Here is a 12,995-nt window from a genome sequence, read left to right on the forward strand (position 1 = left end):
TGTCTCCTTCCATCAGCACACGGTCTTGAATTCTCACAGCAATTACTCATTCATTCATTTCATAAACATACATTGAGTGTTGCTTACTTGCCAGGCACTGCTTTAGGCTTATCTACCACACTGGAGTGTCACTGCCTGCGTTGATACCTCATATATATGTGTGTGTGTTATTGTACTGTAATTCACATATCATCAAATTTACCCTTTTAAGTGTATAATTCAGTGCTTTTTTTTTTTTGTATATGGACAAGGTTCTACAACCATCACCATTATCTAATTCCAGAACATTTTCATCACTCCAAAAATAAACCCAGTAGCAGTCATTCTCCATTCTCCCCTCCCTTCCTTCCCCCACCCCCCAACTTTCTTTCTGTCAATAAATTTGCCTATTCTGGACATTTTATACTTCTTTTACTTAGTGTTTTCAAGATTCATTCATGTGGTAGCATGTATCAGCACTTCGTTCTTTTAATGACTGTCCATTGTACGAATATATCACATTTGCTTTACCCATCCACCAGTTGATGAACATTTAGGTTAGTGTTTCTTCTGAAGCCCTGTGATAACAAGACTCCATTTGTCTTGCTCACTATCATATCCCAGAACCTAGTGCGATACCTGGCACTTATTAGATATTCATACTTTGGGAATTCCCTGGCTGTCCAGTGGTTAGGACTCTGTGCTTTCACCGTTGGGGGACCAGGTTGGATTCCTGGTCAAGGAACTAAGATTCCACAAGCCTCCCAGTGCAGCAAAAAAAAAAAAGGTTCATATTTTGTTCAACATTAAAAAAAAAAAGTGTTGAATGAATAGGTAAATCAAAAGCTAGTTAGATGGTTACAATACTTATAGATTATATATTTATCTCCTCAGTAGAGATCTGTTGAGGGTATCCTCTTTTCTGCACAGTACTGAACTACCCCTCTTCTTTCTTCAGGGAGGAAATAGGGTTAAATTTAACCTTTCTTGTTTTTCTTCAAATCACTCATTTGGATCTTAGCTGTATACAAATTCCCCATTTGGAAACTTACAGATAACGTTTTGGGTATTAAAACATTCTGTTTTTTCCTTCATCATTTCTCATACAGAAATCTCAACTTCCTTCTACAGGGCTTTTTGGTGCTTGCAAAGGCCTCCTATTCTTTCCAAGCTGGTCACACTGGGACAATCAATACCTATGACAGACCAACCTTTCTTTTTTCAGTTTTAATATTTTTTGCACCCTGTTTTGGCTCCTTGATTTGGAAGTATCTGACATTTAGAACAAGGAAGTCAGTTCGACCAGGGACTGAGTGACAGTCCTAGCCAGCACTCAGCACTTAAAAAAATAGCTGTTGAACAAATGAATGAACGAAAGAATGAATGAGTGAATGAACGTGAATATGTGAGGGAGACACTGCAAAACGCTGATTCCGTGACCAAATATTGGGTACCTTCTGTGTCCCAGTCCCTGCGATGCATACCTGGATAAACGGTAAACAAAACAGGAGTCCTTCCTTGAACCAGGGAGTTTCTAAAATCACTAGTTCTAGCTGCATTATTAGATTTCCATGTCTTTTTTTTTTTTATCGTACACCTGATGATTTTCAGAATCGAATTTTATCTAAGGATCTACCCATTTGCTTAAGTCCCAAGTAGGAAGTTCTGATCTATTGGCAGCAAAATCTGAAATCACAAGCAACCCCCCCACTCCCCCACCCCTGTTTAATCCCGGAAAAACTGTCGAGTCCCAAAACGCGAAGCTTCCTGGTGTTGGGGATTCCAGGACGTTGAACCTCAGATAGAACGGACAGCAAGTCCACCAGAGGGTGCTGCGGGGGCAAATTCGTGCCGGGAGGAGAGCCTGACCAGTGACCCTCGGGGCTAGGTACGCGTCTGGAGTCCTTTCTCTTCTTCCCCGGGTTTCCTTCCTACCCCTCGGACCACCGCCGCCCCTCTGCCCACGGGGGGATTCCCCCTGAATGACCAGCTGTTCTCGGGGGCTTAAAGGTGCCGCGTCGCCTCTGGTCCTGAGCCCCAGCGGCTCGGGCCACTCCTGCCCCGAGGCCGTCGGCCCGGGCCGGGCCGGGCCGGGCGGGGCGGGGCGGGGCGGGCAGGACGGGCGAGGCGTCCCCGCCCCGTGTCCCCGCCCGGCGCCGCGCGGGCCGCGAAGGGGTTAACGCGGGGGGCGGGGGGCGGGGGTGCCGTCGCGCCTGCGCGCTGTCGCCCTCCATTGTCTCCGCGGCGGCGAGGAGCGCCGGCGAGCGCAGCCCGGGAGCGAGCGGCGCGGCCGGCGGGGCCCGCGCGGCAGGGCCGAGAGCGCGACGCGAGCGCGGCTTCGCGAGATCCGCGGGCCGCCGGCGCCGCAGCCCGCCCGGGCCTCGGGGGTCCGGGCCGCCGTCCCGGCCGCGGCGTCCTGAGGCGGCACGCGCCGGCGCCCCCGCCCTCCTCCTCCGGCGGCCGCTGCTGGGCGGGCGGCCTCCTCCCCGCGGCGCCCGGCCCTCGGGAGCCCGGGGGCGGCCTGGGGTGCGCCGAGCCCGCGCGCCGCGCCTCTCCGGACCGTGAGGGGAAACATGCGCCGGGCTCGGGACGCCTGCAGCCCGTAGTCCGGGTCCCGTCCGGGTCCTCTCTTTTTCCTTTTTCCCTTCCCCTCCGGTCTCCTTTCTGTCCCCCCCCTCCCCCGTATGCCCGCCCAGCCCTGCCCCCGCCGCTGAGGACAGGGGGAGGGTCTCGGCCTGCAGGCTCCCGCCCCGCCGGGGCCCGGGCGAGCATGGGCGGCAAGCAGAGCACGGCGGCCCGCTCGCGCGGCCCCTTCCCGGGGGTCTCCACCGACGACAGCGCCGTGCCCCCGCCGGGAGGGGCGCCCCACTTCGGGCACTACCGGGCGGGTGGCGGGGCCATGGGGCTCCGCAGCCGCTCGGTCAGCTCCGTGGCGGGCATGGGCATGGACCCCAGCACGGCCGGCGGGGTGTCCTTTGGCCTCTACACCCCCGCCTCCCGGGGGGCCGGCGACGCCGAGAGGGCGCCCGGCAGCGGAGGGTCGGCGTCCGACTCCACCTATGCCCACGGCAATGGTTACCAGGAGACGGGTGGCGGTCACCATAGAGACGGGATGCTGTACCTGGGCTCCCGAGCCTCGCTGGCGGATGCTCTACCTCTGCACATCGCACCCCGGTGGTTCAGCTCGCACAGTGGTGAGTCCGCGGGCGCCGGAGGCCTCGGAGGGTGGGGTGCCAGGGAGGGCGCGCCGAGGTACCCCGCACCTTCGCACCCGTGCACGCAAAAGGTCTGGAGGTAGAGTGCGCGACCTGGGTCTGGCTGTCGTCCCCTTGGTTCCCGAAGCCAAGGGATGAATGGAATACCCACGCTCTAGAGGCTTTCTGAGAGGCCGAGGAGAGCCAGGTGTGTGAGGACTTCAGGCGTTGGTTCACTTGTGGATGCCTGTTGAAGTCTCATTCATTGGCCTCCCGGTCCTCAGAGAAGTCTGGCTGGTCGCAAGTCGGCCTCCGTGCTTCGTTTCTGTTACTGCTGCATTGTGCTGGGTGCACCGGTAACACAGAAGGATCCAATTTGACCGAGCATCTCAGACAAAGGATGTGAAAAGAAGATTGGGGCCAAGTGGGGTTTGGATGAGGGCACTTGGCTCTTGCTGGAGAAGTGGGTGCCCAGTTTTGCGGCTGTGCTGGATATCTGAATTGTTTAAAATGGAGCGGCCGACAGGCTGCTGCCATAGACAGGTGTGGCCTGCTGGTCGGAGGGCCCAGCCAGGGAGCCTCCCTGGGAGGCTTTGCGGGACCGGGGCTCTGGTTACCCGTGCTGCATGCAGTAGCAGCCTTGGCTCAGCGACTCTTGGATCCCTCCATCTTTTTTCTTCTCCTCCATGCTAAAGTGCTTGGGTATTCTGCATCTTTTTGTGACCAAGACATGGCAGTTCTCTTGCCCCGCTGTTGGCACATGTCAGCGGGAAAGGAGGAGTCAAAGGACCTGGATGAATTCATTTTGTGAACTTCTGGTGACAGGTCAGCAAAAAGCTGGAGGAGGATTTCCTAGACTCTGGCAGGGCAGAAAAGACACTGGCAGGAGCTTCTGGAGGAAAACAGGTCTGTCTGCTTAGCTAACCTGAGAAACCAGGTTAGGCCTCCAGAAAATTGGTCAGAAGGGGTGTGGGGCCGCTATTTACTAAATGGTGAGTTGGAGTAAAGAAGTTAACATATTCAGACTCCTTTGGGTGACTTCAGAAAATTTAGATACTGTGTAGAAGAAAGATTGCTCTATGGAGGATTTATCTGTTGGATCACTGCTTGCTCTTGTGAAATAGGGGAGACACTTTGGATCTCTATTTCTGGAAATAATGTTAATTTTTTTTTTCAATTCTTTAAACTGATTGTGAAATGAGTTTTAGGGAGGAATAGTGACTAATTTAGGGTAATCCTTGAAAGTGGCTTTTAATTGCTAGGATGGAATTTTAATCCCTGAACAGACTTCTAGATATCATGGACTCTGCCCTGAAGAGATGTAGGGTGTGATTACCTCTGGCACTTTCAGACATCATTTGATCAGCTTTCGACATCTTGAACTTAGTAATCTTCCTTATAAAATTTGGCCCAGAAAGGGTCAGGTGTATTTTTGAGGTGATTGTAGTTAAGTTTTTAAGAGAACTGTCATTAGTGTCTGAGTTTAAAGAGAAAAGCACGATAAGACAGTTCTCAAAAGTCACAGGTCAGATTTTGTGTGTAGAAGGAATGTAATCTTAGAGTAGGAGTTCCCTTTTTCCACTCAAGTTTCTTTTGTCTTTTACCAGAAAGTTCTTTTTCCTTATTCTGTCACCAGGTTCCATGCCAGAGTTATGAGCTTGGATTTGGATTCTAAAATTCAGACTCCTCAGCTGTAAAACCTTAATTTTTTTTTTTTTTTTCTTTTTCCAGCTAGAGGTTAGGAAGAGCTGCTGAACCAGGGACTACAGGAAAAGTTGAAGCATATTAATCCTTTGAGGGATTGACATTGAAGTGTGTGTGGGGGGGCTGCTGTTAATATTCAGGGTAGCAGCATGGTCATCATGGGCCATCCTGGCCTTTGTGGGCATTGAACATGCCTGGCTCTGCCCATTCAGCGCCCCCACAAATTTCAGAGCGCTCTTGGTTGGGGCTTGACTGAGAACCACTGCCTTAGGGATTTGTTGTTTTATTCAAGTGAAATAATTAGTTTTTCCTATGCAGCTCATTTGAGAGGAACTTTGATGCTTCTGTTCTTCTGCAGTGGTGGTTCTCTCTCGCCTTCTGAAACAGGCCACAGGCCCTTCCTTCCAGGACATCCCTTTCCTCTCTTGTTCGCTGCTTGCTTGCTGTAAGACGAGAAACTTGTTTCCATCCTGGGGCCTTTGGGTAAGGTCCCAGCAGTTCTCACTCTTGGGTCTGAGGAGCAGAGGAGTAAGGATGTCAGGGCACAGTTGACTAGGTGTCTGGAAGTTGTTGTGATGTCGTTGTTTGTGTTTCCAAGGTGCTTTTGGATCTCTTCATGGGCACAGAAAACAGTTGTCTGTGAAGTAAGTAGGGGAGTTCAGTGAGCACGAGGCTTCCTCAGAGGGAATGAACTGATGCTGTGTCAAGAGGCAGAATGCTAGGGTCCCGGGAGCTGTGACCTTGGACGAGACACCTCACCTCTTTTGAGTCTTGTCTTTGTTATTTTTAAAATACAGATAACAGCCTGTAAAGGTTGTTCCCCAAATCCTGGGAGGATACATGGCAGTCACATTTGCCTCCGCCAGGGTTGTGACCCTAGCTTGCACACTCTGTTCTCTTCCCCTGGAAGGCTTTTCCTTCCATTCCATACAAAGATAACCTTTTATGATCCCTTTAGGCTTAACTTAAATTTCTCCTCAAGGACCACTCTTAAAAATTGCCTCCCTCCTGTCAGTCTCTTCCATCACTCACCTGTTACCTTAATAGTCCTTAACACACTTTATTTATCCATTTACTGTTTCTGTTTACTTGAACTGAATTTTTACTCCATGAGAGCAAGACTGTGCCTCTTGATCACTGTTGTAACTCCTACACTCTGTGTGCCATGCACAAATATTTGTTGAGTGAATGAATTGAATGTTGTATGTCCATCATATCATTACTCATCACTGTAACAGTAGGAGGTAACATGGTTTTATTCCCATTTTACAGGTGAGGAAACTGAGGTGTAGAGGGAGGTTAAGGAACCCCCACAAGGCCAGACAGCTAATGGGAGGCAGAGCTGGGATTGCAGTGCAGGCCTGCCAGTGTCAGAATCCATTTGACCTCTTAGTCATTACCCTCTGCTTCCTCTCATCCTGAAACACAAGGAAGCTGGGGAACCTTGTGGAAATCTCACTGGCCTGCTTGTCAGAAGGCTGGGCTTCTCTCCTGCTCGGTCTGCTCCTTCACTGCCTGACTTGTGACCTTGTGCAAGCGAGTCATTTCACCTTGAAGTCAATCATTTCTCCACCTGTTAAAATGGAGATAATACCTGCTCTGTCCACCTTACCAGGCCGCTGTTGTGGTCTCACGAGAGGGTGTTTACGAAAGCCAAGTCATGTATAATGGGAAGTGGTTATCTTACAGGGGTCACTTCTGTAGTTCTCTGCCTTCTTTCACCTCCTCAGCATCTGCTGGGCAGAGAGACTTAGAATCATGTGAACTCTTTGTCCAGAATGAAAGCAAGTGCTCTCTGCTGAAATTTGACCTGTTTTGAGGGGGCCATCCGTAATAACAAATGCCATTTGAGAAGAGCCGCCTAATAGAGTCCGAGTCTTTTCACATTAAAATGTGTTTTGCTATAAGGCTTTTTACTCTTCTAATGGTTGTCTGGGTGGTATTCTGGAGGTCTGGTCATCCTTTTATAGTCCTGTTTAATTCAGAATGCAGATTGCCAAATGTGGGGGGAAAATACAGAGACCCAGCATGTTGGAAGGAAGAGGTTGCCCGTTTTACTGGGCCTGAGTATAAAATGGCTGGTCATTGAGATTTCCCTCCGCCATCTTAGTCGTATGTGTGTATACATGTGCATGTTCAGGAAACTAAACTGTTCTCTGTTGTCACCAGGCCATCAAAGGGGCCAGTAGAAGGTGACTTTTGGTAAGTCTTTGAACCTGCTAGCAGGATATCTCATGGGTTCTGTTTTGCTGACACTCTGGGGTTCTCAAGTGATTTGATCTTCTCTGTTCTTAGAGTTGCCAATCCCATTGAAGTAGATCAGAAAGCCTCTTTGTGCCTCACTCTAGGTGTGTGCTGGATGTAATGGTCCTTTCCATGGATTCTGGAGAAGGAAAACCATTCTGTGGCCTCCAAGTAGCAGGATGAGTCCTTGCCCTGCAAAAGTTCTATCCTTAATGAAGACTAGTTTTTTTTTGGGAAGACTTTTTACAAAGAAGAGTTTTTAGTTCTCTGTTACCATGAGGGCTTGTTTGCTATAAAAGAAAAGTAGGGTTCCCTTGAGGAGAAGATCATTTCTTGAAGGTCACAGTTACTTCTTCCTCATTGGGGTTTGAAAGGTGTTGCAAAAAACAGTGGTTTCACTCTGTTATGGGATGTGTACATTTTGCCATTAAACAGACACACACCCCCAAATAGGTCACAAGGAATACTCTCTGAGCCAAAGCCACTCTACCAGAAATGCAGCTCTAGTTGCTTTTGGGAAAAGGAACATGCTTTGTATTTTACAGATATGATATTCAACCCAAGTTTATTGGGCACTTATATTTTAGCAAACCCAATTTTAAAACTAAACTTCAATTTTGACAGTTTCAAAATTGGGGGAAATGTCATAGGGAAGTGGTGGTAACTTAAATGGGCTCTTGGTCTCGCTCTTACAAACCCTTAAGTAGGGGGTGTTTTTAATGACTGGGTCACTGAGGTTGTGGTACCAAAATCTCAAAGTTAGTCCAAAACTCAAATCCTGTTACTAGTCTTGTAATGAATGCTTACAAATTTTCGTCTGTCTCTTTTCCAAGCTTTGTCATGGCCTGTCTCAATCAGATGGTTCCTAGTGATGATGGTGGGTGTAGGCTTGAGTATGAGACCTGGCAGTTTTCACCTCTGAATCTTTATTTCCTCATAAGGTCACATGCTTATCCTTGAAACCAACAGTTGGGCTCCTGATTTTGATAGGTTGAATGGATGAGGGGTGAGTTGCGGGTGTGAGTGAATAACCTGAAGAGCAACCCTCAAGTGTGAAGCAAATAAGAACCAAGTTGAATCTTAAAGCAGCAGCTGGGGTACTTATAGACTGGTGAGACTGTTTACCTTGAGATCTCCCTGGAGTTGCTGGAATTGAGAGTACAGCCTTGCTCTGCTGGGAGTAAGGAGGAAGGAGGAGTTGGCTGTGCCCTGTAAAGTTAGAGGAAGCATGGTAAGAATTTATAGTGCACTCCCAAATCTGCAGTGAGAAGGAGGCAGATGCGAACACTGAGCTCTCCTGATTTCTGTGAATGGTTCACAGGGTTTGCAGACGTGACTCTGCCCAGTGTTCTCCAGAGCCTGGTTAACAAATGCAGCTCCCGGAGTTCAGTAGGACCTGAATTTGTCACAAATGATTCTAAAAATGTAGTCAGAATACCCTCTATAAATGAAAGGCACCCCTACCATGGATTTAACTTTTCTCTCCCCAGAGAACTCCAAATGCTTTTCTTATGCATTCATCCCTTTCAACATCTCTAAACTAGATTCCCAAGTGGAATCCACACGGATCTTATCTTCTATTGCTCCCAGAGGGTATATCCACCCAGAAGAGCATTGTTCAGTCTTTGGCCCTTTTCTTTCATGTGGTACCAAGCATTTTTCTCCTGCAGGCAGGCCTGAGCCGGTCTGCCCTAGTCCCCAGACGCTCTGAGCAGAAGGTGGTTGGGGCAGGGTCCCCTCCTCCGTGCTTCTCCTCCCCTGGTTTTTCTCCTGAGGCGTGTTTGCCGTTAGCTGCCTGTGCTGCAGGAGGGCTTCCTGAGTTATATCCTCTTTCTTCTATCCCCAGCCGGGAAGCTAGACAAGTCAAGATCGTAGGATAAATCCAGACTTAAATGTGGACAAAGCACCTTTTTCATTTTATTTTTTAATTGACGAAGTATGAAACTGTATGTGTAGATCTGTTGAACTAAGACATTGATTTATTCAACTGTGATTGATTGCTTCCAGTATCCCTAGGTGCTGGGCATATATACTTATGGTGAAGGTGGTTAGCATTTGTTCTTTCTAAGAATTTTTGCTTCCTCACTCCTCTGAGAGAGAGTCTGAATACTGCAGCCTGTGGAAGATTTGACCTTCTTCTTCGTTCCTCTGTTGAACACACAGACAGATTCATGTGCTTGTCCATGAGGCTGCTACGGGGATGGTCTCCTCCTTACTCTTGGCTCACACTCTCCCTTCTTTCCTCAGTCCTCTGTCTGGGCTGGGGCAGGTCATCTGTTCTTTGTGTTTCCAGGCAAGAGCCTACTAAGAAGAAATTCCTCATATGTGCCAACACGAGCGGTCCTCTTCTCAATGGAAATTGCAAAAGAAAAACATTTTTTTGAAATTATCTTTGCCCTTCAGTATCTTTGTCATCCCTAGAGCCTCTTTTCTTTCTGGTCACTGAACACTGTTTTCTGGAAGCCTTATTCACCACCCTTTTAACCCATGTCTGTGAAATTTATCCTAAGCCAAAATGTTCTTAAGGAAGTGTAAGTAAGAGTGTTTCCTTCTTGGTGTTGTGTTTGTGAGCTCCACGACATTGACACTTTAGTGCTGTTTTAAGTAATTTTTGAAGGCAACGCTGGTGACCAAAATGTTATTTCTCCCCCAGAAATTTTTAAATCTGTGTTATATTTGAGGTGTGTGTGTGTGTGTGTTTTTGTTTTTTTTACCCAAAGTAAAGAATATAGAATGTTCCATGCTGAAAGACTTTACGCTTTACGTAGACTTTGGCTGTTGAGGTGATACCTTAGTCTCTGAAGGATAATCTTTGGAGAAACCTCTCCTTGCATTTCCGTGTATGTGACCTCTTGATCTTGGTGAGTTACACTCGGCTTACCATGGCCCCAGCTTGCTTATTGATCATACTTTCAGCCCTCTACAAAATGTAATTAAATAAGCCATGCTTCAAAAAGAGTTATTCTGTAATTAGTCACCTCTGTATTGTACAGTGTCTTTTAAGGTCGAAGTTGATTTTTAGCATGTGGAGAAACTTAAATATGGAGTCGCCCACACAATATGAGACAGAGGTAGGAGAATGCAAGACTGAGACCCCCCCAAGACCTTAGCCAGCTTGGTCATTTTGCCCACATTTCTCCAGTGTTTGGAGAACACCCCTAATCCCCACCCCTGCTGAGATGGTGCTTTTCCTTAGAGAAAGCTATTAGGATTCTTTATCTTGATTCCCACCTTAGTACTCCAGGAATCCTGCAAGGATTTGAGGGAGCCCTAGGGATTCCAGTCTAGGCCGATGGAGCATTTGGTTTACATAAATACAAATGAGTTTTCTGTAATCTTGTTTGATTCTCTTTAGACCATACACACTTCTAATGCCCTCAAAGGTACAGCACCATCTAAGTCAGCTTTCCAAAGAAACTCTGTGACAACTCTGCCCACCACTGTAATAAGCTACGGAATGTAACGTTAGACCCTCAGTCCTGCTCAGAGATGGCTGAAAGATTCATACCATTGCAGCCAGTTGCCCTGGCGAACTCTGGTTAAATTCAAGGCCTGTGTTCAGGATTGGCTTGCAAACTAGCTGCCTTCCATCTTAATATCTGAACAAGCCCAGTCATGTTGGCTGTGTTTAATCCATCCATTTCCTACCTCCTCTCAAATGCAGAGGCCAAATGCAATGTAAAAGAATAGTGAATCCAAGCATCTCCAGTATTTTGAGGTATAGGAATCTCCTATGAAGTGGCAGACCTTTGAGAAATAGTATTATGAGCTGTTCTGTTTTTGCTGTGGCTTTGGAAAACCTTTGGATTCTTCTACTGAACATTTGTTTGGAAAAAAAAAATCTTTTTAATGAAACAGTGTGAGTCACAAAGCAGCCACTCCTTCTCATAATAGCATTTCTCACCAGGGGAATTTTTGGTAGCTGTTGGGGGAGGATTTGAGTAGGTTGTGGAAGATAAATCCCTCGGTCGAACATAGCCAAAGGGCTGCCATATCAGAACTCTGGTGCTTTCCGTGCTGACAGCAAGCCCTGAATTCAAAGTGCAGGACAGCAGAATAGAAGGGAGAAGGCCTGTGCTCAGAGAACTGTCACAGTGCCCTGACCAATGAGATTGGTGTTTGAGCATTCAGACTCTTCATTAAAACAGCATTGTAGTGTAAAAGGACCATGAAACAGAGTCCTTGGGTTAGAGGGCCTGAGGCTGTGTACTAAAACAGTATTTCTGGATTAAGGGATGACTGTGGTCCTAATGATGAGACTCATAAAAGCCACGAGCATGCCTGCTTCTTCCCCATTGTGAAATGGTGGCATGGCGCCTGGTGCTGACCACCTCACACAGAGAGGATTCGCCCAGGGTCTGTGCTCTTATGACTTCAGGTTTAATAAAGCACTTAGAATAACACTCAGTGAACCCTTGAGCCAGTGTCTTTGTGGGATGGTGAAGAGGGGATGCTAGAGACACCAAGACTTAAAACAAGCCAGGGATATACTACCAACATCCAGAATGCCTGTCTTCAGCCTCTCTGCCCCGCCAGAACCCGAGTTTTCACCCTTTCCAACTTGAGTGACTTAACAGTACTTCTTCGGTCCTCGTGTCTGAACCACGTCTTATGTAAGCTACAGACGAAGGAAAGTCTGAAAGGTTATTACAACTGTTGAGATTTGCTTTCCTTTGGAAAGTCAGAGCTGTCTCCATTCCGTGTTTTCCTGGCTTTGTACTTTTTTTCAAAGCCTTTTACCAGTTCCAAGTCTCCAGAGCTCAGTGAGGGGGAACAGGAAGCCAGCGTTTGATGCCTAAGAGCCAGCAATAACTAAGAGAAAAGGGCAGAAGCAGGGAACTGGGAGGGGGAGTTGTGGGCCTTGAAGGTATCCAGGCCTCTAGGATTATAGATACATCCTGCAGAGATGACTTTAACCAACTTGCTCAAACAAGGAAAAAGCAGTAGGAACCTCTGTTCTGAGAATTCAAATTTCTCTTAGATGGTATAGTGGGGCTCAATATTTTTAATTGATGGCATGATTACAAAATACCTTTTCCCTAAGGAGTTCAAAACAATTTCTAAAACATGATTATCACTTATATAAAATAGCGGAAAAACTTTGCTCTCTTTTCCCGGAGGGTCCCCAGGGTACATCTTGTCATGGGATTCAGGCTGGAGCCTGCCCCTTCCTTTTCCTGTCCATTCACATTAGATGAACTCTGTGAAGCCCCAGTCCTGTGACTGCAAGATGGAAGGGTCACAGGGGTTTGTGCTATTTCAGTTTTGGTTTCACTTGCACATTTTAGGAAATCAAATAGTGGTGTGACTCCAAATAGGAATTCTTGTCTCTTGGAATCTTTTCAAAAATGAGCTGTTTGAGGCATTCAAGAGAGAATGTGCTTACCTACCAAGCAGATAAGTAAATAGAACATTATAGATGTAATTGTGTGGACCTCGTGCAGTTCACAGGTTTCTCCTTCCCTTCCCGAAGGTAACCTCTGCCCTGAGTCTCCTGTTGATCATCCTGTGTATGTTCCTACTTTTTACTCCCTGTTTTTATCCAAAATAGTATTTACAGTATTCAATTTAAACTTCATAATGTCTCATCTTTTTATATCTCTGTCTATAGATACACCTCAAGATTGGATTTGGGATCTGTAAATCCACTGTACTATTTGCTGCTCTAACACGTTTGTCTTTGTTGCGCTTCTCTATTGTATGAATATAGCACAAATATCACCATTTATCCATCCATTCTCTTGGATGTCAGTGGATATTAAAGTTATTTTCAGTTTGAGAATATTTTGCTGTTTCCTTGCATATTTGAGTGAGAGTTTTTCTAGAGTACATTCTTAGTCATGAGATCGCTGGGTCATAGGCTCATCAAGAGGC

The 12,995-nt window shown here is 47.2% G+C and overlaps 1 protein-coding gene across 3 annotated transcripts in view; it reads left to right on the top strand.

Moving 5' to 3' along the window:
• Window positions 1-2,483: 2,483 nt before the first annotated feature.
• The window catches only part of ZNRF1 (zinc and ring finger 1), an 86,019-nt gene continuing 75,507 nt past the window's right edge, over window positions 2,484-12,995 (top strand). Inside the window, exon 1 of one of the 3 annotated variants that reach the window (XM_044931142.2) lies at window positions 2,484-3,173. In XM_044931142.2, the coding sequence (XP_044787077.1) occupies window positions 2,750-3,173 (424 nt within the window). In that variant the 5' untranslated portion in view covers window positions 2,484-2,749. The remainder of the gene's footprint in view (window positions 3,174-12,995) is intronic. The other 2 variants (XM_044931141.2, XM_006063326.4) reach the window with 2 other exon arrangements.

This window comes from Bubalus bubalis, chromosome 18 (assembly GCF_019923935.1).
Source record: "Bubalus bubalis isolate 160015118507 breed Murrah chromosome 18, NDDB_SH_1, whole genome shotgun sequence".
NCBI classification, from domain to species: Eukaryota; Metazoa; Chordata; class Mammalia; order Artiodactyla; family Bovidae; genus Bubalus; species Bubalus bubalis.